Source organism: Anser brachyrhynchus (genome assembly GCF_964034855.1).
Source record: "Anser brachyrhynchus genome assembly, contig: SCAFFOLD_603, whole genome shotgun sequence".
In the NCBI taxonomy this organism is placed as follows: Eukaryota; Metazoa; Chordata; class Aves; order Anseriformes; family Anatidae; genus Anser; species Anser brachyrhynchus.
Window position 1 is genome coordinate 1 of NW_027663990.1, and position 26,313 is coordinate 26,313.

At 63.6% G+C, this 26,313-nt stretch overlaps 1 protein-coding gene across 1 annotated transcript; it reads left to right on the forward strand.

Annotated features, from left to right (window-relative positions):
• Positions 1–3: 3 nt before the first annotated feature.
• On the forward strand, positions 4–22,266 carry LOC308186533 (glycogen [starch] synthase, muscle-like; the record flags this gene model as incomplete). Its single annotated transcript, XM_080608645.1, is given in 18 exon segments — positions 4–100; positions 1,425–1,606; positions 4,437–4,628; positions 7,174–7,359; positions 9,491–9,635; positions 10,350–10,432; positions 10,434–10,468; positions 14,014–14,134; positions 15,223–15,329; positions 15,447–15,506; positions 15,618–15,696; positions 15,825–15,938; positions 16,017–16,143; positions 16,251–16,346; positions 17,835–17,998; positions 19,855–19,938; positions 21,208–21,662; positions 21,727–22,266. Coding segments are annotated over 17 exon segments (2,055 nt in total), but the record flags the coding sequence as incomplete, so codon positions are not given.
• Between the last annotated feature and the right edge of the window lie 4,047 nt (positions 22,267–26,313).

Below are 26,313 nucleotides of genomic sequence, written 5' to 3' on the forward strand. Positions count from 1 at the left end.
GCCAGCGTCTCGGTGAGCTCCCTGCCGGGGCTGGAGGACTGGGGGGGCCCCCCCGAAAACGCCATCCTCTTTGAGGTCGCCTGGGAGGTGGCCAACAAAGGTGACCCCCCCGCGGACCCCCCCCCGGCGACCCCCCCTCGGCCCCCCCCGTGACCCCCCCCCCCCAAAATCCCGGCTGTCCCAAAATCCCTCGCGAAAAGGAGCCCCCCCCCCCCCCCCAAGGGGCACCCCCGGTGTCCCACAATGCACCGGGTCCCGGGGGGGGGGGCACCAAAAAATACGCGGGGGGGCACCCAAAATACACCTGGGGGGGGTTGTGGGTGCTCCCCCCCCCCATTGCATGGTGGTGCCCCCCCCCCGATTTATTTTGGGTGCCCCCCCCCATCGGTGTGTCCCCCTCCCCCCATTTATCCCCAAATTCCCCCCCCCCCCCCCCAGGGAATATTTGGGTGCCCCCCCCCAGCATTCTGGGACCCCCCCATGTCCCCCCCCCCCAAAAAAAATCTTCCCCGTGCCCCCCCCCAATTTATTTTGGGTGCCCCCCCCCCATTTCATGCTACAATGTCACCCCCACGTCCCCCCCCCACTGCATTTTAGGCGCCCCCAGCCCCATTTCACCCCCCCATATCCCCCCCCGTGCCCCCCCCCCCAAATTTTTTTCCCCCTAATGACCCCCCCGCGCCCCCCCCATTATATTTTGTTGCATTTTGGGTGCCCCCCCCTTGTTATACACTATAATATCCCCCCCCCAAATCCCCTCCCAGTCCACTTCAGGCCCACCCCAGCCCCATTTCACCCCCCCATATCCCCCCTGTGCTGCCCCCCCCCCAAATTTTTTCCCCCTAATGACCCCCCCGGCCCCCCCCCAGTTTATTTTGGTGTATTTTGGGTGCCCCCCCCCCATTTGATGCTGAGATTTCTCCCCCCATCCCTCCCCCAAATCCCCTCCCAGTCCGCTTTAGGCACCCCCCAGCCCATTTAACCCCCCATATCCCCCCCCGTGCCCCCCCCCCAAAAAAATCCCCCCCAGATAACCCCCCCGGGCCCCCCCCCAGTTTATTTTGGTGTATTTTGGGTGCCCCCCCCCCCATTTGATGCTGAGATTTCTCCCCCCATCCCTCCCCCAAATCCCATCCCAGTCCGCTTTAGGCACCCCCCAGCCCCATTTCACCCCCCCATATCCCCCCCCCGTGCCCCCCCCCAAATTTTTTTCCCCCTAATGACCCCCCCGGGCCCCCCCCCAGTTTATTTTGTTACATTTTGGGTGCCCCCCCCTTGTTATACGCTATAATATCCCCCCCCCAAATCCCCTCCCAGTGCAGTTTGGGCACCCCCAGCCCCCTTTCACCCCCCCATATCCCCCCCTGTGCCCCCCCCCCAATTTTTTTTCCCCATTAACGCCCCCCCCCGTGCCCCCCCCGCAGTGGGGGGCATCTACACGGTGCTGCAGACCAAGGCGCGGGTGACGGCGGACGAATGGGGGGAGGGCTACGTCCTGGTGGGCCCCTACGTGGAGAGCAGCGTGCGCACCCAGGTGGAGCTGCTGGACCCCCCCCAGCCCGCCCTGCGCCGCACCCTGGCCGCCATGAACGCCCAGGGGTGTAAGGTGGGGGGGGGACATGGCGGGGGGGGGGGGGTTAAATTGGAGGGGGGGGGGCGTTAAAGTCGGGGGGGGCGGGGTATGGGGTTGCCAAGGGGGGAAATGGAGGGTATGGGGTGGTTAAAGGGGGGAATGGGGGGAGTGGGGGGTCAAGGGGGGGGCACACGGGTGGGATGTTTAAAGGGGGGGGGCTAAAGTGGGGGGGGGACATCGTGGGGGGGGGTTAAATTGGGGGGTGGGGGCGTTAAAGTTGGGGGGGGCAGGGTATGGGGTCGCCAAGGGGGGGAATGGGGGCGTCAAAGGGGGGAATGGGGGGGAAGGGGGGGAGTGGGGGTCAAGGGGGGCACACAGCAGTGGGATGTTTAAGGTGGGGGGGGGGGACATCGTGGGGGGGTGTTAAATTGGAGGGGGGGGCGTTAAAGTTGGGGGGGGGGGGGTATGGGGTCGCCAAGGGGGGAAATGGGGTGGTTAAAGAGGACAATGGGGGGAAGGTGGGGGGGGGGGGGTCAAGCAGGGGGGGGACACACGTGGGGACAGGGTCTTTGGGGGGGGGCACATGGTGCTTAAGGGGGGGGGTTATAGGGTTAGGGTCATTAAGGGGGGGGAAATAGGGTCAGGGTCATCAAAGGGGGGGGGAAATGGGGTCAGGGTCTGGGGGGGGGAACGGGGACAACCTTGGGGAATGGGGTCCCAATGTGGGGGGGGGCACAGGGGCAGAATGTTCAAGGGGGGGGCACAGGGTGCTTAAAGGGTGGGGGCATATGGGGTCAGGGTCAGTAAGGGGGGGGGGAATAGGGTCAGGGTCACCAAGGGGGGAAATGGGGTCAGGGTCTTTGGGGGGGGGATAGGGATGCACATAGGGACAGGGGTCCCAAGGGGGGGGGGACAAAGGGACAGAATTTTCAAATGGGGGGGGTGGGACAGGGATGCGCACGGGGATAGGGTGCCCAAGGGGGGGGGGGATATGGGGTCAGGGTCATTAAGGGGGGGGGGAAACGGGGTCAGGGTCACCAAGGGGGGGAATGGGGACAAATATGGGGACAGGGGTGCCAAAGGGGGGGGGGGGGCACAGGGGCAGAATATTCAAGGGGGGGGGACACACGGGGATAGGGTCTTTGAGGGGGGGGCACAGGGTGCTTATGGGGTTGGGGAGATATGGGGTCGGGGGGGGGGCAAATAGGGACGCACACGGGGACAGGGCCCCCAAAGGGTGTTTGGGGGCACCCAGGGACACGGGGGGGGGGGGATTGTGGGGTGGGGGGGGGCTCAGGGACCTTACAGCACCCATGGGTGGGGGTGACCCGTCAGTGCCCCTCCCCTCACGCGCGTGGGGGCTATTTTTAGCTCCCGGCTCAAATTCCGTCCCCCCCCCCCCGCCCCCGTGCGGGAAAGGGCAGAAAAGGTCACGGCCCCCCCCCCCCCATCCGGGCCCCCCCCCCCCAGCTGTCCCCCCCCAGCAATTGTGTCCTGGGGGGTAGGAACGGATTTGGGGGGGGGGATTTTAACCCCTTCTGGGGGGATCCCTTCCGTTTGGGGGGGGATCCTGAAGCCTTTTGGGGAGTATTAGCCCGTTTTGGGGAAATATTAACCAATTTGGGGGAGTTTTAGCCCATTTGGGGGAAGTATTAGCTCGTTTTGGGCAAGTATGAGTGAATTTAGGGGGGTTTTAGGTTATTTGGGGGAGTATTAGATCATTTTGGGGGAATATTAGCCTTTTTTAGGGGGGGTTTAGCCCATTTGGGGGGAGTTTTAGCCCATTTTGGCAAAATATTAGCCATTTTTTGGAGTTTTAGCCCATTTGGGGAGTTTTAGCCCATTTTGGCAAAACATTAGCCAATTTTGGGGAGTTTTCGACCATTTTGGGGGAGTATTAGCTAAATTGGGGGAGTTTTAGCCCCTTTGAGGGGAGCATTAGCCCATTTCGGGGAAATATTAGCCAATTTGGGGCAGTTTTAGGTTATTTGGGGGAGTATTAGCCCATTTTGGGGAATATTAGCCAAATTGAGGGAATATTAGCCCATTTGGTGGAGTATTAGCCTGTTTGGGGGGAGCATTAGCCCGTTTGGGCGAAGTATTAGCCAACTTTGGGGAGTTTTAGCCCATTCTGGGAAGTATTAGTCCATTTTGGGGAAGTATTAGCCAATTCGGGGTAGATCCAGGCCATTTCAGGGAAGCATTAGCCTGTTGTGGGGGCGTTAGCCCATTTTGGGGAAGTATTATCCGATTTGGGGGGAGTAGTAGCCAATTTTAGGGCCCCATTAACCCATTTTTGGGGGCATTAACCCATTTTAGGGTTCCATTAACCCATTTTAGGGCCCCATTAACCCATTTTTTGGGGGCATTAACCCATTTTAGGGCCCATTTAACCCATTTTTGGGGGCATTAACCCATTTTAGGGCCCCATTAACCCATTTTTGGGGGCATTAACCCATTTTAGGGTTCCATTAACCCATTTTAGGGCCCCATTAACCCATCAGTGGGCCATTAACCCATTTTGGGCGCCGTTAACCCATTTTAGGGCCCTGTTAACCCATTTTTGTGGGCGTTAACCCATTTTAGGGTCCTGTTAACCCATCCACACGGGCATTAACCCAATTTGGGGGTCAGTTAACCCATTGTTGGGGGGCATTAACCCATTTTTGGGGTCCGTTAATCCATTTTAGGCCCCTGTTAACCCATTTTGGGGGCATTACACCGTTTTAGGGCCCCGTTAACCCATTTTGAGGCCCATTGACCCGGCCCTTCCAGCATCCCCCTATACCCACGCAGACATTTTGGGCGCGACGGGGGCGTTTTGGGCTTGCTAACCCTTTTGGGGTGCCCGTTTTGGGTGCAGGTGCATTTCGGGCGCTGGCTGATCGAGGGGAGCCCGGCCGTGGTGCTCCTGGACGTGGGGGCGACCGCCTGGAGCCTGGAGCGCTGGAAGGGGGAGCTGTGGGAGAGCTGCGCCATCGGCATCCCCTGGTACGACCGCGAGGCCAACGACGCCGTCCTCTTCGGCTTCCTCGTCGCCTGGTTCCTCGGGGAGGTGGGTTTTGGGGTCCCTTAGTGGGTTTTGGGGTCCCTTAGGGGCTTTTGGGGTCCCTTAGGGGGTTTTGAGGGGCCCTTAGGGGATTTTGGGCATCTTTTGGTGGGTTTGGAGTGCCCTAGTACGGCCACGAGGCCAATGACGCCATCCTCTTCGGCTTCCTCGGGGAGGTGGGTTTTGGGGTCCCTTAGGGGTTTTAGGGTCCCTTAGGGGGGTTTGGGGTCTCTTAGGGGGTTTTGGGGTCCCTTAGGAGGTTTTGAGGGGCCCTTAGGGGATTTTGGGCATCTTTTGGTGGGTTTGGAGTGCCCTGGTACGGCCACGAGGCCAATGACGCCGTCCTTTTCGGCTTTCTCGGGGTCCCTTAGGGGGTTTCGGGGTCCCTTAGGGGGTTTTGGGGTCTCTTATGGGGGTTTTGGGTCCCTTAGGGGGTTTTGAGGGGCCCTTAGGGGGTTTGGGCATCTTTTGGTGGGTTTGGAGTGCCCTGGTATGGCCACGAGGCCAATGACGCCATCCTCTTCGGCTTCCTCGTCGCCTGGTTCCTCGGGGATGTGGGTTTTGGGGTCCCTTAGTGGGTTTTGGGGTCCCTTAGGGGGTTTTGGGGTCCCTTAGGGGGTTTTGGGGTCCCTTAGGGGGTTTTGAGGGGCCCTTAGGGGGTTTTGGGCATCTTTTGGTGGGTTTGGAGTGCCCTGGTACGGCCACGAGGCCAATGATGCTGTCTTCTTCGGCTTCCTCATTGCATGGTTCCTCGGGGAGGTGGGTTTTGGGGTCCCTTAGGGGCTTTTGGGGTCCCTTAGGGGGTTTTGGGGTCCCTTAGGAGGTTTTGAGGGGCCCTTAGGGGGTTTGGGCATCTTTTGGTGGGTTTGGAGTGCCCTGGTATGGCCATGAGGCCAATGACGCCGTCCTCTTCGGCTTCCTCGTCGCCTGGTTCCTTGGGGAGGTGGGTTTTGGGGTCCCTTAGGGGCTTTTGGGGTCCCTTAGGGGCTTTTGGGGTCCCTTAGGGGCTTTTGGGGTCCCTTAGGGGGTTTTGGGCATCTTTTGGTGGGTTTGGAGTGCCCTGGTACGGCCACAAGGCCAATGATGCTGTCTTCTTCGGCATCCTCATTGCATGGTTCCTCGGGGAGGTGGGTTTTGGGGTCCCTTAGGGGCTTTTGGGGTCCCTTAGGGGCTTTTGGGGTCCCTTAGGGGGTTTTGAGGGGCCCTTAGGGGGTTTTGGGCATCTTTTGGTGGGTTTGGAGTGCCCTGGTACGGCCACGAGGCCAATGACGCCGTCCTCTTCGGCTTCCTCGTCGCCTGGTTCCTCGGGGAGGTGGGTTTTGGGGTCCCTTAGGGGGTTTTGGGGTCCCTTAGGGGGTTTTAGGGTCCCTTAGGGGGTTTTGAGGGGCCCTTAGGGGGTTTGGGGCATCTTTTGGTGGGTTTGGAGTGCCCTGGTACGACCGCAAGGCCAATGACGCCGTCCTTTTCGGCTTCCTCGGGGAGGGGGGTTTCGGGGTCCGTTAGGGGGTTTTGGGGTCTCTTATGGGGGTTTTGGGTCCCTTATGGGGTTTTGAGGGGCCCTTAGGGGATTTGGGGCATTTTTTGGTGGGTTTAGAGTGCCCTGGTACGGCCACAAGGCCAATGATGCCATCTTCTTCGGCTTCCTCATTGCATGGTTCCTTGGGGAGGTGGGTTTTGGGGTCCGTTAGGGGGTTTTGGGGTCTTTTAGGGGTTTTGGGGGTCCCCAGGGCAGTTTAGGGTTCTCCAGGGGGATTTGGGGTGTCCTGGTATGAGAGGGAGATCGATGATGCCCTCTTCTTCGGCATCCTCGTTGCCTGGTTCCTCGGAGGGGTGGATTTTGGGGTCCCTTAGAGGGTTTTGGCGTCCCTTAGGGGGTTTTGGGGGTCCCCAGTGGGACTATGGGGGGGTCTTGGAGTGCCCTGGGGGGGTGTTAGGGGTGTCCAGGGGGACCCCAGAGAGGATTTGGGGGCCCTGGGGAAGATTTAGGGATCTTGTGTGGGGTTTGCAGGCTCCATGGAGGATTTAGGGCTCCCTGGTGGCGTTTCGGGGCCACCCCTATGAGGATTTAGGGTTCCCGTGTGGAGTTTGCAGGCCCCATGGAGGATTTTGGGATCCTGTGTGGGGTTTGGGGGCCATTCCTGTGAGGATTTAGGAATCCTGTGTAGAGTTTGCAGGCCTCAGGGAGGATTTTGGGATCCTGTGTGGGGTTTGGGGGCTGTCCTTGCGATGATTTAGGGATTCTGTGTAGGATTTGCAGGCCCCAGGGAGAATTTAGGGATCTTGTATGGGGTTTATTGGCCATCCTCGTGAGGATTTAGGGATCCCTAGTGGGGTTTTCAGGCCCCAGACAGGATTTAGGGATCCTGTGAGGGGTTTGGGGGCCATTCCTGTGAGGATTTAGGGATCCTGTGTGGGGTTTGGGGGCCCCGTGGAGGATTTAGGGCTCCCTCGTGTGGTTTGGCTGTGCCGGGGGGGCGCTTCTTTGTATGGTTTCGGGGGTCCCCACGTTCTTGGGGGGCCTTTGGGACCCACGGGGGGGTTCTGCGGGCAGTTCGCAGCGCAGAGCGAGGGGCACCCCTTCATCGTGGGCCACTTCCACGAGTGGCTGGCGGGGCTGGGCCTGGTGCTGTGCCGGGCGCGGCGCCTGCCCGTGGCCACCATCTTCACCACCCACGCCACCCTGCTGGGCCGCTACCTCTGCGCCGGCAGCGTCGACTTCTACAACAACCTGCAGAACGTGAGGAGGGGGGATTCGGGGGGGGGGATTGGGGTGGGGGGGGGTTGTGGGGGGGATATGGGGATGGGGGGTATGGGGGGGATATGGGGGGGATATGGGGACGGGGGATGTGGGGGGGATATGGGGATGGGGGTATGGGGGGGGATATGGGGATGGGGGTATGGGGGGGGATATGGGGATGGGGGTATGGGGGGGGATATGGGGATGGGGGTATGGGGGGGGATATGGGGATGGGGGGTATGGGGGGGGATATGGGGATGGGGGGTATGGGGGGGATATGGGGATGGGGGGTATGGGGGGGGATATGGGGATGGGGGGTATGGGGGGGAATATGGGGATGTGGGGGGAATATGGGGATGGGGGGTATGGGGGGGATATGGGGATGGGGGTATGGGGGGGAATATGGGGATGTGGGGGGAATATGGGGATGGGGGGTATGGGGGGGGATATGGGGATGGGGGTATGGGGGGGGATATGGGGATGGGGGTATGGGGGGAATATGGGGATGTGGGGGGAATATGGGGATGGGGGGTATGGGGGGGATATGGGGATGGGGGTATGGGGGGGAATATGGGGATGGGGGTATGGGGGGGGATATGGGGATGTGGGGGATATGGGGATGGGGGGTGTGGGGGGGATATGGGGATGTGGGGGGGATATGGGGATGGGGGTATGGGGGGGGATATGGGGATGGGGGATGTGGGGGGGATATGGGGATGGGGGTATGGGGGGATATGGGATGGGGGATGGGGGGGGTTATGGGGATGGGGGGTATTGGGGGGCATATGGGGTTGTGGGGGGGATATGGGGATGGGGGGTATTGGGGGGGCATATGGGGTTGTGGGGGGGATATGGGGATGGGGGTATGGGGGGGAATATGGGGATGTGGGGGGAATATGGGGATGGGGGTATGGGGGGGGATATGGGGATGGGGGTATGGGGGGGGATATGGGGATGGGGGTATGGGGGGGAATATGGGGATGTGGGGGGAATATGGGGATGGGGGGTATGGGGGGGATATGGGGATGGGGGTATGGGGGGGAATATGGGGATGGGGGTATGGGGGGGATATGGGGATGGGGGTATGGGGGGGGATATGGGGATGTGGGGGGATATGGGGATGGGGGGTGTGGGGGGGATATGGGGATGTGGGGGGGATATGGGGATGGGGTATGGGGGGGGATATGGGGATGGGGGATGTGGGGGGGATATGGGGATGGGGGTATGGGGGGATATGGGGATGGGGGATGGGGGGGGTTATGGGGATGGGGGGTATTGGGGGGGCATATGGGGTTGTGGGGGGGATATGGGGATGGGGGGTATTGGGGGGGCATATGGGGTTGTGGGGGGGATATGGGGATGGGGGTATGGGGGGGAATATGGGGATGTGGGGGGATATGGGGATGGGGGGTATGGGGGGGATATGGGGATTGGGGGGCGTGGGGGGAAATTGGGGAGGGGGAACTTGGAGGGGTATGGGGGATATGGGGGAGATATAGGGATGGGGGATATGGGGAGGATATGGGGAGGGGGGATGTGGAAGGGATATAGGGATGGGATGGGGGATATGGGGGGGTTATGGGGATGGGGGATATGGGGGGAATATGGGGATGGGGGATATGGGGGGGGATACAGGGATGGGGGATATGGAGGAAATGTATGTGGAGGGGAATCTACGGGGGGAGAAATTGGGGAGGTGGAGCCTTGGAGGGGGGGAATTGGGGTGGGGGTCTTGGGGGGGTATATGGGGAGGGGGATTATGGAGGGGGAACCTATGTGGGAGGGGGAAATCTATGTGGGGGGTGTCTGTGTAGGGGGAAACTGGGGAGGGGGGCTTGGGGGGGAACCTGTGTAGGGGGGAAATGGGGACGGGGGGGATTGGGGTGGGGTCTTGGGGTGGGTTATGGGGGGGAAGCACCCATGGGAAGGGCCGGAACCAACAGAGGGCGGAACCTGGTGCGAGGGCACCTGGGGCGGGGGGCACCTGAGGTGGGTGCACCCCAAGCCCCTGGGGACCCGGAGGCTGGGGGGACCGCCGAAAATGGGGGCCGGGGGGCTCCGGGACACGGTGCGAAGGCTGCCGGGACCCCCGGGACCCCCCCAGTGATCCCCCCCCCGCCCCGTGCCGCAGTTCGACGTGGACAAGGAGGCGGGCGAGCGGCAGATCTACCACCGGTACTGCCTGGAGCGCGCGGCCGCCCACTGCGCCCACGTCCTCACCACCGTCTCCCACGTCACCGCCGCCGAGGCCGAGCACCTGCTCAAGAGGAAGCCTGGTGGGGACCCCCCCAGAGCCCCCCCGGGGAGTGGGGACCCCCACGAGTCCCCCCAAGGCCCCCCACAGGGATGGGGACCCCCATGACCCTCCCCAAAGCCCCATGGCCCTCCCAAGGTCCCCCTGAACCCCCCCTGGGGGTGGGGACCCCCACGACTCCTCCCATGACCCCCCCAAGACCCCACAACACCCCCCCCTGGTGTGGGGACACCCCCCGAGGCCCCCTTAGGCCCCCCCAGGGATGGGGACCCCCATGAACCCCCCCAAAGCCCCCTGATGCCTCTCCCAGGGGTGGGGACCCCCATGACCCCCCCCCAAGACCCCACAACCCCTTCCACAAACCCATAGCCCCCACCCCCCAAGACCCACAACACCCCCCCTGGGTTTGGCGACCCCTCCTTGCCCCCCCCTTGCCCCCCCAGGTATGGGGACCCCCACGAACCCCCCCAAGACCCCACAACAACCCCCTGGGGATGGGGACCCCCACAACCCCCCCTCCAAAACCCGAAAACCCCCCCAAGACCCCACAACCCCTTCCCCAACCCCTCCCCACAACCCCCCTCCCTGCTTTTAGCCCCTACCCCCTTGCCCCCACCCGGGGGTCTCCCCCCCCTCCCTGCTTTTAGCCCCTACCCCCTTGCCCCCACCCGGGGGGGTCTCCCCCCTCACCACCCTCCCCCCCGTGTGCCCCCCCCCCTTGCCCCCCCCCCCCCAGACCTGGTGACCCCCAACGGGCTCAACGTGCGCAAGTTCTCGGCCATGCACGAGTTCCAGAACCTTCACGCCCAGAGCAAGGCTGCGCGTGCAGGAGTTCGTCCGGGGGCACTTCTACGGGTGAGTTTTGGGGGGGGGGGGGGACGCGACACCCCCAAATCGGGGGGCTGGGGGGCGTTGGAGGGGGGTTTGGAGGGGTTTCGGGGGGGTTTCGGGGAGGTTTAGGGGCGCCTGGGAGGGGGTTTGGGCTCCTGGGAGGGGTTTTTAGGGGGCTTTTTTGGGGGGGTTGGGGGCTTCGGAGAGGGGTTTTGGGGGTGTTGGGGGGGTGTTGGGGGGGGGTTAGGGGGCTTTTGGGGGGGGTTGGGAGGATTTGGGGGGGCTCTTGGGGGATTTGGGGGCTTCTGAGGGGGGTTTTGGGGGTGTGGGGGCTTTTGGGGGGGTTCAAGGGCTCACAAAGAGGGGTTCAGGAGTTCATCCGGGGGCACTTCTACGGGTGAGTTTTGGGGGGGGGGGGGGACGCGACACCCCCAAATCGGGGGGCTGGGGGGCGTTGGAGGGGGGTTGGGGGGGGCGTTGGAGGGGTTTCGGGGGGGGGTTGGGGGGGTTTGGGGAGGTTTGGGGCTCCTGGGAGGGGTTTTAGGGGGCTTTTGGGGGAGGGGTTTTAGGGGGCTTTTTTTGGGGGGTTGGGGGCTTCGGAGAGGGGTTTTGGGGTGTCGGGGGGGGGTTGGGAGGATTTGGGGGGGCTTTTGGGGGGGGTTGGGGGCTTCTGAGAGGGGTTTTGGGGGTGTGGGGGGGTCTTGGGGGGGTTCAGGGGCTCACAAAGGGGGGTTCAGGAGTTGGTCCGGGGCACTTCTATAGGTGAGGATTTTTGGGGGGGGGGGGGGGGGGACGCGACACCCCCAAATCGGGGGGCTGGGGGGCGTTGGAGGGGGGTTGGGGGGGGTTTTAGGGGGGTTTCAGGGGGGTTTGGGGTTCCTGGGAGGGGTTTTAGGGGGCTTTTGGGGGGGGGGTTAGGGGAGGTTTAGGGGAGGGCTTCTTGGAGGCGTTTTGGGGCTTCTTGTGGGGTTTTGGGGTTTCGCGGAGGGGTTTTGGGGTCTCTCAGAGGGGTTTTTGGGGCTTCTCAGAGGGATTTTGGGCTTCTTGGAGGGATTTTAGGGTTTCTTGGGGCATTTTGGGGCTTCTTGGAGGGGTTTTGGGGGTTCTTGCAGGGATTTTGGGGTTTCAGGGTTTCTCGGAGGGTTTCTGTTTTTTTGGGGGGTGGTTTTGGTGCTTCTTGGAGGCGTTTTGGGGCTTCTTGTGGGGTTTTGGGGTTTCTCAGAGGGGTTTTGGGGTTTCTTTGGGGGCTTGAGGGCTTCTTGGGGGGTTTGTAGGTATTTCTTGGGGCAGTTTTGGAGTTTCTTGGAGGCGTTTTGGGGCTTCTGTAGGGCTTTGGGGTTTCTCAGAGGGGTTTCTGGGGCTTTCTTGGAGGGATTTTAGGGTTTCTTGGAGGGATTTTAGGGTTTCTTGGAGGGATTTTGGGGCTTCTTGGAGGGGTTTTGGGGCTTTTTGCAGGGATTTTGGGGGTTCTTGCAGGGATTTTGGGGTTTCAGGGTTTCTCGGAGGGGTTTCTGTTTTTTTGGGGGGTGGCTTTGGTTGCTTCTTGGAGGCATTTTGGGGCTTCTTGCGGGGCTTTGGGGCTTCTTAGAGGCATTTTGGGGTTTCTGTGGGGCCTTGGGGCTTCTTGTGGGGTTTTGGGATTCGGGGAGGGGTTATAAAGTTTCTTGGGGCATTTTTGGGGCTTCTTGGAGGCGTTGTTTGGGGCTTCTTGGAGGCGTTTTGGGGCTTCTTGTGGGGCTTTGGGGTTTCATGGGGGGGTTTATAGGGTTTCTTGGAGGCGTTTTGGGGTTCCTCGGAGCTGTTTTGGTGCTTCTCGGAGACATTTTGGGGCTTCTTGTGGGGCTATGGAGCTTCTCGGAAGGGTTTCCGTGTTTCTTGGCGGGGTTTTGGGGGGATCTGTCGGGGGTTTCGGGGGGATCTGTCGGGGGGTTTGGGGATCTGTCGGGGATTTTTAGGATCTGTCGGGGTTTTGGGGGATCTGGTCGGGGGGTTTTGGGGGTCTGTCGGCGTTTTTCGGGGTCTGTCGGGGATTTTTGGGATCTGTTGGGGGTTTTTGGGGTCGGGGGTTTTTTGGGGATCTGTCGGGGGTTTTGGGGAGATCTGTCGGGGATTTTTGGGATCTGTCAGGGGTTTTGGGGAGATCTGTCGGGATTTTTGGGATCTGTCAGGGGGTTTTGGGGGGATCTGTTGGGATTTTTGGGATATGTCGGTGGGGTTGGGGATCTGTCGGGGGTTTTGGAGTCTGTTGGGGTTTTTGGGGGTCTGTCAGGAATTTTTGGGATCTGTCAGGGGTTTTGGGGGTCTGTCGGGGTTTTTTGGGATCTGTTGGGGGTTTTGGGGGTCTCTCGGGGATTTTGGGGATCTGTTGGGGGTTTTGGGGTCTCTCGGGGATTTTGGGATCTGTCGGGTTTTTGGGGATCTGTCGGGGGTTTTGGGGGGGGATCTGTTGGCGGTTTTTGGGTCTGTTGGGGATTTTTTGGGATCTGTCGGGGTTTTTTGGGGTCTGTCAGGGTTTTGGGGAGATCTGTCAGGGGATTTTTGGGATCTGTTGGGGGGGTTGGGGGGGATCTCTTGGGGATTTTTGGGATCTGTCGGTGGGGTTGGGGATCTGTCGGGGGGGTTTTGGGGTCTGTTGGGGTTTTTGGGGTCTGTCAGGGATTTTGGGAATCTGTCAGGGGTTTTGGGGGTCTGTCGGGGTTTTTTGGGATCTGTTGGGGGTTTTGGGGTCTCGGGGATTTTTGGGATCTGTCGGGGTTTTGGGGGGGATCTGTCGGGGGTTTATTGGGGGGATCTGTTGGCAGTTTTGGGGTCTGTTGGGGATTTTTGGGATCTGTCGGGGGTTTTTGGGGTCTGTCGGGGGTTTTTGGAGGTCGGGGGGTTTTTTGGGGATCTGTCAGGGGTTTTGGGGAGATCTGTCGGGGGATTTTTGGGATCTGTCGGGGGGTTGGGGGGGATCTCTTGGGGATTTTTGGGATCTGTCGGTGGGGTTGGGATCTGTCGGGGGGTTTTGGGGTCTGTGGGGTTTTTGGGGGTCTGTCAGGGATTTTTAGAATCTGTCAGGGGTTTTGGGGGTCTGTCGGGGTTTTGGGGGATCTGTTGGGGATTTGGGGATCTGTCGTTTTTTTTTTGGATCTGTCTGGGGTTTTGGGGGATCTGTCGCGGGTTTTGGGGGGATCTGTTGGGATTTTTGGATCTGTCAGGGATTTTTGAGACCTGTCGGGGGTTTTGGGGGGATCTGTTGGGGATTTTTGGGTCTTTCAGGGGTTTTTTGGATCTGTCGGGGGTTTGGGGGTCTGTCGAGGATTTTTGGGATCTGTCGGGGTTTTTTGGGATCTGTCGGGGTTTTTTGGGGTCTGTCGGGGGGTTTTGGGATCTGTCGGGGGTTTTTGGGGTCGGGGGTTTTTTGGGGATGTGTTGGGGATTTTTGGGATGTGTCGGGTGTTTTTGGGATCTGACAGGGATTTTGGGGATCTGACAGGGATTTTTTGGGGTCTGTCGGGGGGTTTTGGGATCTGTCGGGGTTTTTTGGGGTCTGGGGGCTGTGTGTGACGCCTCCCCCCCCCGTGCAGGCACCTGGACTTCGACCTGGACAAGACGCTCTTCTTCTTCATCGCGGGGCGCTACGAGTACTCCAACAAGGGCGCCGACATCTTCCTGGAGGCGCTGGCGCGGCTCAACTACCTGCTGCGGGTGGGGGCGCGGGGGGGGGACACCGGGGGGGGGACATCGGGGGGACATCAGGGAGGGGGACACCCGGGGGGGGACATCGGGGGGACATTGGGGACAGGGGGCACTCAGGGATGGGGAAGTGTTTGGGGACAGGGGGGTGTTTGGGGGCATGGGGGACATTTAGGGACAGGGACATTTGGGGACACGGGGGGCATTTGGGGACATGGGGGGCATTTGGGGACATGGGGGACGTTTGGTGACAGGGGGGTGTTTGGGGACGTAGGGGATGTTTTGGGGGACATTTGGGGACTTGGGGGATATTTAGGGACAGGGGCAACATTTGGGGACATGGGGGTTATTGAGGGACATGGGGGTTATTTAGGGACATGGGGGACATTTGGGGACATGGGGGACATTTGGGGTCACAGAATCTATTTGGGGCCGGGCCAGGAGGACATTCCCGGCCAGAAAGAAGGGGACACTCGGGGACAGGGTGCCTCTAGGTCCCGGGGTGTCCTTTAGGGCCGGGGGGGAACATTTGGGGACACGGGGGACATTTGGGGACGTGGGGGATATTTAGGGACAGGGGCAACATTTGGGGACATGGACACTGAGGGACATGGGGGTTATTTAGGGACATGGGGGACACTTGGGGACATGGGGACACTTGGGGACACAGGGGACATTTGGGGACAGGGGCATTTGGGGACACGGGGGACGTTTGGGGACATGGGGGACATTTGGGGTCACAGAACATACTTGGGGCCGGGCCAGGAGGACATTCCCGGCCAGAAAGAAAGGGACGCTCGGGGACAGGGTGCCTCTAGGTCCCGGGGTGCCCTTTAGGGCTGGGGGGGGGACATTTGGGGACATGGGGACACTTGGGGACACGGGGGACATTTGGGGACAGGGACATTTGGGGACATGGGGGACCTTTGGGGTTACAGAATCTATTTGGGGCCAGGACAGGAGGACATTCCCGGCCAGAAAGAAAGGGACGCTCGGGGACAGGGTGCCTCTAGGTCCCGGGGTGCCCTTTAGGGCTGGGGGGGGGACATTTGGGGACACGGGGGACATTTGGGGACACGTGCTGGTGCCCCCCCCCGCAGGTGAACGGCAGCGAGACGACGGTGGTGGCCTTCTTCATCATGCCGGCGCGCACCAACAACTTCAACGTCGAGTCCCTCAAGGGCCAGGCCGTGCGCAAGCAGCTCTGGTGAGACCCCCCCCATTGTCCCCTTGGGGACAGGGACACCCCCTGGTGTCCCCAACGCCCCCCCCTTTTTCCCCCCCCCTTTATTTTGGCTCCCCCCCCCCCCTCCTTCCCACGCAGGGACACGGCCAACACGGTGAAGGAGAAATTCGGGAAGAAGCTCTACGAGTCGCTGCTGGTGTAAGCGAGGCGGGGGCTTAGGGGGGACATCAGGGGGACACGAGGGGACGTTGGAGACCCCCAAAAATGTGGGGGGGGCCCCTCTGAAGTCATCCCCCCCCCCCCCCCCAGGGGGAACCTCCCCGACATGAACAAGATGCTGGACCGGGAGGACTTCACCATGATGAAGCGCGCCATCTTCGCCACCCAGGTGGGCTCTCTCGGGGGGGGGGGGGGTTCTCCCTTTAATCCCAAACTGGGGGGGGCACCCGGGATCCCCGTGTGTCCCCCCCCCGTCCCCATTTGCGTCCCCGTTCCCCCCCCCCCGCCGCCATCCAGCGCCAGTCCTTCCCCCCCGTGTGCACCCACAACATGCTGGACGACGCCACCGACCCCATCCTCACCACCATCCGCCGCATCGGGCTCTTCAACAGCAGCAACGACCGCGTCAAGGTGACCTCGGGGGGGGGGCTCCGGGGTTTTTTTTTTGGGGGGGGGGCCAGCTTTTGCTGACTGTGCCCCCCCCCCCAGATCATCTTCCACCCCGAGTTCCTGTCCTCCACCAGCCCCCTGCTGCCCGTCGACTACGAGGAGTTCGTGCGCGGCTGCCACCTCGGCGTCTTCCCCTCCTACTACGAGCCCTGGGGCTACACCCCCGGTACTGGGACCCCCCCCTTTTTCCCCACAGCCCCCCCCCTACAGCTCAGGACCCCCCCCACACGCCGCTGAGCCCCCCCCCAATTTTTTTGTGTGTCCCCCCCAAAGCTGAGTGCACCGTCATGGGCATCCCCAGCGTCTCCACCAACCTCTCGGGCTTCGGGTGCTTCATGGAGGAGCACATCGCCGACCCCTCGGCCTACGGTGAGCCTGCGGGGTCGGGGCTGTCCCCCTGTCCCCTTTGTCCCCCTTTCCTTTGTCCCCTTGTCCCCCTTTCCCTTGTCCCCTTGTCCCTTTGTCCCCCCGTCTCCTTATCCCCTTGTCCCCCTGTCCCCTTGTCCCCCCATTCCCTTGTCCCCTTCTCCTCTTCTCCCCTCATCCCCGTTTTCTTGTTCCCTGTTCTTTGCCCCATTGTCCCATTGTCCCCTTGTCCCATTGTCCCCTTGTCCTCCTGTCCCTTGTCCCCGTAGTCCTCCTGTCCCCGTAGTCCTCCTGTCCCCCTGTCCCTCATCTCCTTGTCCTTCTGTCCCTTGTCCCCTTGTCCTCCTGTTCCTGTCCTTCGTCCCCCTGTCCCTTGTCCTCCTGTCCCCGTCCCTTGTCCCCCTGTCCCTCATCCCCTTGTCCCTATCCCTCATCCCCTTGTCCCCTGTCCCTTGTCCTCCTGTCCTGTGTCCCCCTGTCCCTCATCCCCTTGTCCTCCTGTCCCCGTCCCCCTGTCCCTCATCCCATTGTCCCCCTGTCCCTCATCCCTTTGTCCCCGTCCCTCATCCCCTTGTCCTCCTGTCCCTGTCCCCCTGTCCCTCATCCCATTGTCCTCCTGTCCCTCATCCCATTGTCCCCCTGTCACTCATCCCATTGTCCCCCTGTCCCTCATCCCTTTGTCCCCGTCCTTCATCCCATTGTCCTCCTGTCCCTCATCCCTTTGTCCCCCTGTCCCTCATCCCTTTGTCCCCGTCCCTCATCCCCTTGTCCTCCTGTCCCCATCCCCCTGTCCCTCATCCCATTGTCCTCCTGTCCCTCATCCCATTGTCCTCCTGTCACTCATCCCATTGTCCCCCTGTCCCTCATCCCTTTGTCCCCGTCCTTCATCCCATTGTCCTCCTGTCCCTCATCCCATTGTCCCCCTGTCCCTCATCCCTTTGTCCCCCTGTCCCTCATCCCCTTGTCCTCCTGTCCCCATCCCCCTGTCCCTCATCCCATTGTCCTCCTGTCCCTCATCCCATTGTCCCCCTGTCACTCATCCCATTGTCCCCCTGTCCCTCATCCCTTTGTCCCCGTCCTTCATCCCATTGTCCTCCTGTCCCTCATCCCATTGTCCCCCTGTCCCTCATCCCTTTGTCCTCCTGTCCCTCATCCCATTGTCCCCCTGTCCCTCATCCCTTTGTCCTCCTGTCCCTCATCCCATTGCCCTCTTGTCCCCCTGTCCCTCATCCCCTTGTCCCCCTGTCCCTCCCCCCCACCCCAAACCCCCTTACCCCCTCTCCCCCCCCACCCCCCATCCCTGACCACCCAAACTCCCCCCTCCCCACCTCCCCCTGCCCCCAAACCCCACAGCTCGGCGGCACCGGGACACATCCCCTTGTCCCCGCGTCCCCGCGTCCCCCTGTCCCTGTGTCCCCCTGTCCCCGCGTCCCCACGCCCCCATGTCCCCGTTTCCCCCCGCACTCTGACCCTGTTCCCCCCCCCCCCCAGGGATTTACATCGTGGACCGGCGATTCCGGGCGCCCGAGGAGTCGTGCGCGCAGCTCACCGCCTTCCTCTACGGCTTCTGCCAGCAGAGCCGGCGGCAGCGCATCGTGCAGCGCAACCGCACCGAGCGCCTCTCCGACCTCCTCGACTGGAAGTACCTGGGACGGGTGAGAGCCGGGGGGGGCCCTGGGGGGGGGGCTTTGGAGGGGTCCTGGGGGGCTTTGGAGGGGTCCTGGGGGGCTTTGGAGGGGTTCTGGGGGGCTTTGGAGGGGACTGGGGGGCTTTGGAGGGGTTCTGGGGGGCTTTGGAGGGGCCCTGGGGGGCTTTGGAGGGGTTCTGGGGGGCTTTGGAGGGGTTCTGGGGGGCTTTGGAGGGGTATGAGGGGGATATAGAGGGTCCTGGGGGGCTTTGGAGGGGTCCTGGGGGGATGAGGAGGGGTCCTGGGGGGCTTTGGAGGGGTATGAGGAGGATGTGGAGGGTCCTGGGGGGATGAGGAGGGGTCCTGGGGCGATGAGGAGGGGACTGGGGGGCTTTGGAGGGGTTCTGGGGGGCTTTGGAGGGGTATGAGGGGGATATAGAGGGTCCTGGGGGGCTTTGGAGGGGTCCTGGGGGGATGAGGAGGGGTCCTGGGGGGCTTTGGAGGGGTATGAGGGGGATGTGGAGGGTCCTGGGGGGATGAGGAGGGGTCCGGGGGCGATGAGGAGGGGACTGGGGGGCTTTGGAGGGGTCCTGGGGGGCGTTGGAGGGGTCCTGGGGGGATGAGGAGGGGCCCTGGGGGGCTTTGGAAGGGTCCTGGGGGCCTTTGGAGGGGTACGAGGGGGATATGGAGGGTCCTGGGGGGATGAGGAGGGGTCCTGGGGGGCTTTGGAGAGGTATGAGGGGGATATGGAGGGTCCTGGGGGGATGAGGAGGGGCCCTGGGGGGCTATGGAGGGGTTCTGGGGGGCTTTGGAGGGGTATGAGGGGGATATAGAGGGTCCTGGGGGGCTTTGGAGGGGTCCTGGGGGGATGAGGAGGGGTCCTGGGGGCCTTTGGAGGGGTACGAGGGGGATGTGGAGGGTCCTGGGGGGATGAGGAGGGGTCCTGGGGGGATGAGGAGGGGACTGGGGGGCTTTGGAGGGGTTCTGGGGGGCTTTGGAGGGGTAAGAGGGGGATATGGAGGGTCCTGGGGGGATGAGGAGGGGACTGGGGGGCTTTGGGGGGGGTCCTGGGGGGCTACGGAGGGTCCCGAGGGGCCCCAAGGTCCTAAAGGAGGGCACTGGGCGGGGGGGGGGGGGGGAATTTTTGGGGTGTGGGGAGGATCCTGGGGGTCCCGGGAGGGATTTTTGGGGTCCTGGGGGGGTCCCTGGGGTCCGAAGGGGGTTCCCGGGGGTCCGAGGGGGGTTTCTGGGGGTCCCTGAGGGGATTTTTTGGGTCTGGGGGGGGGTCCTTGGGGTCCTGGGGGGGGGGGGTCCTGGGGGTTTCTGGGGGGGATCCCTGGGGTCTGGAGGGAGTTCCGGGGTCCCGGGGGGGGGTTCTTGCGGGTCCCAGGGGGGATTTTTGGGGTCCGGGGGGGTCTCTGGGGTCCCAGGGGGGGTTCCTGGGGGTCCCAGGGGGGATTTTTGGGGTCCTGGGGGGGTCCCTGGGGTCCGAAGGGGGTTCCTGGGGGTCCGAGGGGGGTTTCTGGGGGTCCCTGAGGGGATTTTTTGGGTCCGGGGGGGGTCCTTGGGGTCCTGGGGGGGGTTCTTGGGGGTCTCAGGGGGGATTTTTGGGGTCCGGGGGGGGTCCCTGGGGGTCCCAGGGGGGATTTTTGGGGTCCGGGGGGGGTCTCTGGGGTCCCCTGGGGGGGTTCCTGGGGGGGATTTTTGGGGTCCCAGGGGGGTTCCTGGGGGTCCCAGAGGGGCCCCGGGGGGCGGCTTTGGGGTCCTGGAGGGGGGGGGGGAGTGTCGGGGTTACGAAGGGGAGGGGGGAGGTCGGGGGTCCCTGACCCTTGACCCCTGACCCTGACCGTGACCCCTGACCTTGACCCCTGACCTTGCCCCCAGTACTACACCTCCGCCCGCCGCATGGCGCTGGCCAAGGCCTTCCCCGAGCACTTCACCTACGAGCCCCCCGAGGCGGCCGCGGCGGTGAGTGACGGTGTCCCCAAGGGTCCCCTGGGGGTCCCCAAGTGTCCCCTGGGTGTCCCCGGGTGTCCCTTGGGTGTCCCCAAGTGTCCTTTGGGGGTCCCTGGGGTGTCCCTTGGGTGTCCCCAAGTGTCCCCTGGGGGTCCCTGGGGTGTCCCTGGGTGTCCCCAGGTGTCCCCTGGGTGTCCCTGGAGTGTCACTGGGTGTCCCCAAGTGTCCCCAAGTGTCCCCAGGTGTCCCCTGGGTGTCACTGGGTGCCCTCTCGGTGTCCCCTGGGTGTCCCCAAGTGTCCCCTGGGGGTCCCTTGGGTGTCCCCAAGTGTCCCTTGGGGGTCCCTGGGGTGTCCCTGGGTGTAACTGGGTGTCACTGGGTGCCCCCTCGGTGTCCCCTGGGTGTCCCCAGGTGTCCCCAAGTGTCCCCTGGGTGTCACTGGGTGTCCCCTGGGGGTCCCTGGGTGTCCCTTGGGTATCCCCAAGTGTCCCCTGGGGGTCCCCAAGTGTCCCCGGCTGTCCCCTGGGTGTCCCCAAGTGTCCTCTGGGTGTCCCCTCGGTGTCCCCAAGTGTCCCCTGGGTGTCCCTGGGGTGTCACTGGGTGTCACTGGGTGTAACTGGGTGTCCCCAAGTGTCCCCTGGGTTTCACTGGGTGCCCTCTCGGTGTCCCCTGGGTGTCCCCTCGGTGTCCCTGAGTGTCCCCTGGGTGTCCCCAAGTGTCACCGGGGTGTCCCCTGGGGGTCCCTGGGGTGTCACTGGGTGTCACTGGGGGTCCCCTGGGTGTCCCCAAGTGTCCCTTGGGGGTCCCTGGGGTGTCCCTGGGTGTAACTGGGTGTCCCCAAGTGTCCCCTGGGTGTCCCCAGGTGTCCCCTGGGTGTCACTGGGTGCCCCCTCGGTGTCCCCTGGGTGTCCCCAAGTGTCCCCTGGGTGTCACCTTGTCCCCTGTGTGTTACTTGGGTGTCACTGGGTGTCCCCTGGGTGTCACTGGGTGTCCCCTGGGGGTCCCCAAGTGTCCCCTGGGTGCCCCCAAGTGTCCCCGGGGTGTCCCCTTGTCCCCTGTCCGTCCCTGTCTGTCCCTGTGGCGTCCCCCCACCCCCTTAACCCCCCCCCAAAGTCCCCCAGCTGGGTGCCCCCACCCCCAAAACCCCCTCAGGCGGTCGCCCCACACCCCCCCACGCCTCTCGAACCCCCCCAAAACCTCCCCAAACCCCCTCAGGTGGGGCCCCCCCCACCCCTTTAACCCCTCCTAACCCCCCCTCGCCCCCCCTCGCCCCCCCCCCAGGGCTTCCGCTACCCCCGCCCGGCCTCGGTGCCCCCCTCCCCGGCTCTCTCGCGCATCTCCAGCCCCCGGCACAGCGACGAGGAAGAGGAGGACGAGCGCTACGACGAGGAAGAGGAGGCCGCCAAGGACCGCGCCAACATCCGCCGCCCCCCCAGCCCCCTCGCCGCCCCCACCAGGAATTGAAGCTCCCGCTTTTTAGCCTGGGGGGGGGGGCCCCCAATATCAGCCCCCCCCCCCAAAAAAAAGAAAAAGCTACCCCCCTGCCAGCCCCACGGTGTGGGGTTCGGGGGATTGGGGGGGGTCGAAGGTTATGGGGGGGGCACGGGGGGGTTGAAGGTTATGGGGGGGGGCACGGGGACCCCCTCTTTACCTTGTTCCCCCCCCCAGGTACACGATTACGGGGGGGGGGGGGGAGGGATACCCTCTCTTTACCCTGCCCCCCCCCCAGGGGCATAGTTATTTGGGGGGGGGGGGCATGGGGACCCCCTCTTTACCCTGCCCCCCCCCCCAGGGGCATAGTTATTTGGGGGGGGGGCACGGGGACCCCCTCTTTACCCTGCTGCCCCCCCCCCAGGGGCACTGTTACAAGGGGGGGGCACAGGGACCCCCTCTCTACCCTGTCCCCCCCCCCCCAAGGGACACGGTTACGGGGGGGGGGCACAAGGACCCCTGTTTTTACCCTGCTCCCCCCCCCCCCCCCAAAAAAACACCCCCATGGGGTCACTCCCACAGCACAGGGGGGGGGCCCCATGGTGCCCCCCCCCCCCCCCCCCCCAGCGCTCAGCCCTGGCCCCACAGCACTTTTATTTGGGGGGGGGAGTTTACGGGGTGCCCCCCCCCTTTTTTTCAGCCCCCCCGCCGCGCTTTCAAGGCTCAGCCCCACTTCACTCCACGGTGCCCGGGCTCCCCCCGCCCCCCCCGAAATTTTTTTTGGGGGGGGGGGGGCTGTGGGGCAGCCTGCCCCCCCCCACGTGGGTCTGTGGGGGGGGGGAGCCCCAAATTTATCCGTCCGTCCCCCCCCCCCCGCGGCGCAGTGGACAATAAAGGTGCTTCACCGCCCCCCCGGTGCTGGTTTTTTTTTGGGGGGGGGGGGGGGAGAAATAAGGGGGAGATTTGGGGGAAAATGGGGCGGTTTTGGGGCTCCCCTTTAAGGGGGGGGGGGTCCTCCAAGGATGGGTGGGGGGGTGGGAATTCCTTCCCTAATGTTGGGGTTCCTCAACCCAAATTTGAGGGTCCTCGACCCGATTCTGGGGGTCCTCGACCCGATTTTGGCGTTCCTCACCCCAATTTTCGGGTCTCCCCTCCCATTTTGGGTTACACCTTTGGGAACTCCCCAGGGAGCCTTTACGCGACCCCCCCCACACCAGGGCTCTGCGCCTTCTCCTTGTGATCCTTAACCCCAATCCCAAACCTAATCCTAACCCTAACCCTAACCCTAAACCCAACGCTAACCCCAACCCTAACCCTAATCTTAATCCTAACCCCAACCCCAACCCTAATCCTAACCCCAAACTCAAACCCAACCCTAATCCTAACCCCAACCCTAAACCCAACCCCAACCCCAACCCAAACCCTAATCCTGACCCAACCCCAACCCGAATCCTAACCCTAATCCTAACGCCAAACCCAACCCCAACCCTAATCCTAACCCCAACCCTAACCCTAATTCTAACCGCAACCCCAACCCTAATCCTAACCCCAACCCTAACCCTAATTCTAACCGCAACCCCAACCCTAATCCTAACCCCAACCCTAGCCCTAATTCTAACCCCAACCCTAATCCTAACCCAAATCCAACCCCAACCCTAATCCTAACCCCAAACCCAACCCTAATCCTAACCCCAACCCCAACCCTAATCCTAACACCAATCCTAACCCCAACCCTAACCCCAATCCTAACCCTAATCCTAACCCCAACCCTAAACCTAATTCTAACCCCAACCCCAATCCTAACCCCAATCCTAACCCTAATCCTAACCCCAACCCCAACCCTAATCCTAACCCTAATCCTGACCCAACCCCAACCCTAATCCTAACCCCAACTCTAACCCTAATCCTAACCCAAACCCAACCCCAACCCTAATCCTAACCCCAAACCCAACCCCAACCCTAATCCTGACCCAACCCCAACCCCAACCCTAAACCTAATCCTAACCCTAACCCTAACCGTAACCCCAACCCCAACCCCAGCCCTCACCGCGGCGCCCCTCATTTGCAGCAGGGAGCGAGAGGCCCGTTTTGGGGCAATTCCACCCGAATTTATTATTAACAGCGTTTTTTCCTTACGGTGCGCTGACAGAAATCCGCGCGGAATTCCGCAGAAATCCGGGATTTGGGGACACCCCCCCCGGATTTGGGGACAACCCCCAGGATTTGGGGACCCCCCCACACTTTTTGGGGTCCCCCCCTGGATTTGGGGTCCCCTCCGGGATTTGGGGACCCCCCCACACTTTTTGGGGTCCCCCCCTGGATTTGGGGTCCCCTCCGGGATTTGGGGACCCCCCGCACTTTTTGGGCCCCCCCCCCAGGATTTGGGGACCCCCCAAGATTTGGAGACCCCCCCCCGGGATTTGGGGACCCCCCCCGGGATTTAGGGACCCCCCTCCCAGATTTGGGGTCCCCCCCCAGGATTTGGGGACCCACCCCGGATTTGGGGACCCCCCCACTTTTTGGGGACCCCCCACTTTTTGGGGTCCCTCCCGGGATTTGGGGACCCCCCCCCATTTTTTAGACCTCCCCCCCCCCCCGGGCTCTCCCCCCTCGGCCTTGCGGCCCCTCACTATATAAGGGCGATTACGTCACGAGGGGGGCGTGGCCTCGCGTTGCCCGGCAACGCCCGCAGAGGGTTCCCCCCCAGCCCCGCCCCCAAGAACCGAGGGGCGTGGCCTCAGGGGGCGAGTCCGTCCGGGCCTTTCCCATTGGCCGCCGAGCCGGCGAAGGGGCGTGGCCGAGCGGCGCGCGGGAAGACGGCTCCCATTGGCTGGCTGCGGGGGAGAAGCGGCAAGGCGCGCTGCCATTGGCCGCCGCCGGGGGCGGGGATGTGAGGCGCGCTCCTATTGGCTGCGGGCGGGGGCGGGGCGGGGCAGCGGAGCCATGGCGGCGGCGGTGCGCGCCCGGTGCTGGGGCAGCGGAGCGGTGAGTGGGGGGCTGGGGGGGGGGGGAAAGCGCTTCCGGGGCGCAGGACTACTTCCGGGGCGGGGGGCGGGGCCTCGACGCCCCCCGGGGTCGCCTGTGGCCCCCCCTCCAGTCCTCCCAGTGCCCCCCCCAGTCCTCCCAGTAGCCCCCAGTAACTCCCTGGTCCTCTCAGGGTCCTTCCCAGTCTCTCCCAGTGCCCCCCCCAGTCCTCCTAGTAGACCCCAGTAGCTCCCAGTGCCCCCCCCAGTCCTCCCAGTAGCCCCCAGTAACTCCCTGGTCCTCTCAGGGTCCTTCCCAGTCTCTCCCAGTGCCCCCCTGTAGCTCCCAGTGTCCCCCCCAGTCCACTCAGTGCCCCCCCAGTCCTCCCAGTGCCCCCCCCAAGTCCTCCCAGTGCCCCCCCCAGTAGCTCCCAGTGCTCTCCCCAGTCCTCCCAGTAGCCCCCAGTAACCCCCTGGTCTTCTCAGGGTCCTTCCCAGTCTCTCCCAGTGCCCCCCAGTAGCTGCCAGTGCCCCCCCCAGTAGCTCCCAGTGTCCCCCCCAGTCCTCCTAGTGCCCCCCAGTAGCTCCCAGTGCCCCCCCAAGTCCTCCCAGTAGCCACCGGTAACCCCCTGGTCCTCTCCGGATCCTTCCCGGTCTCTCCCAGTGCCCCCCCCAAGTCCTCTCAGTAGCTCCCAGTAACCCCCTGGTCCTCTCAAGGTCCCCCCCAGTCCTCCCAGTGGCTCCCAGTAGCTGCCAGTACCGCCACCAGTCCTCCCAGTGCCCCTCCCAGTGCCCCCAGTAGCTCCCAGTGCCCTCCCCAGTCCTCCCAGTAGCCCCCAGTAACCCCCTGGTGCTCTCAGGGTCCTTCCCAGTCTCTTCCAGTGCCCCCCCAAGTCCTCCCAGTAGCTCCCAGTAACCCCCTGGTCCTCTCCAGGTCCTTCCCAGTCTCTCCCAGTGCCCTCCTCTGTCATCCCAGTCCTCCCAGTAGCCCCCAGTAACCCCCTGGTCCTCTCAGGGTCCTTCCCAGTCTCTCCCAGCGCACTCCCCAGTCCTCCCAGTAGCCCCCAGTAACCCCCTGGTCCTCTCAGGGTCCTTCCCAGTCTCTCCCAGTGCCTTCCTCTGTCATCCCAGTCCTCCCAGTGGCTCCCAGTAACCCCTGGGTTCTCTCAGGGTCCTTCCCAGTCTCTCCCAGTAACCACCAGGTCCTCTCAGGGTCCTTCCCAGTCCCTCCCAGTGGCTCCCAGTCTCTCCCAGTAACCCCCCAGGCCATACTGGACACCCGCGGCCCTGCTCAGGCGCAAGCCCCGCCCCCTTCCCCGGGTCCCGCAAGCCCCGCCCCCTTCCCCAGGCCCCTCCCCCTTCCCCAGGCCCCGCCCCCTTCCCCAGGCCCCGCCCCCTTCCCCAGGCGCAGGCCCCGCCTCCTCCCATGACCCCGCCCTGACCTACAGCCCAGGCCCCGCCCCTTTTGTGCCCCCCGCCCAATCGCAGGCCCCGCCCCCTCCCTGTGACCACGCCCAGGCCCCGCCCCCTTCCTGGATCCCTGCCTGTGCCCAGGCCCCGCCCCCTCCCCGTGGCCCCGCCCCCTCCCCGTGGCCCCGCCCCCCCCCGGGGACTTCTGGGGGCCCAAACTGGGACCCCCCCCCCCCAAAACCCCCCCCCTCCACCCCCCCCAAAAAACCTCCAGCCCCCCCCCACCCCCCCCCATTTATTGCCCCCCCCCCCATTTACCCCCCCCCCTTTTATTGCGGGGGGAGGGGGGGGGCTCAGCCCTGCCCCCCTCCCCCCTCAGGGCACCCCCCCCGTGCCCCCCCCTCCCCAAAACGTGCCCCCCCCCCAAAAAAAAGCCCCCCCTGGCCCCCCACCTTCAGCCTCCTCCGGCAGCTCCCAATGGCGGCGGCGGGGGGGGGGCCAAAGTCCAACGGGGGGGGCGGGGCTAGGCCGGGGGGCGGGGCCAGGGCTGAAAAGGGGGCGTGGCCACACATGGCCCCGCCCC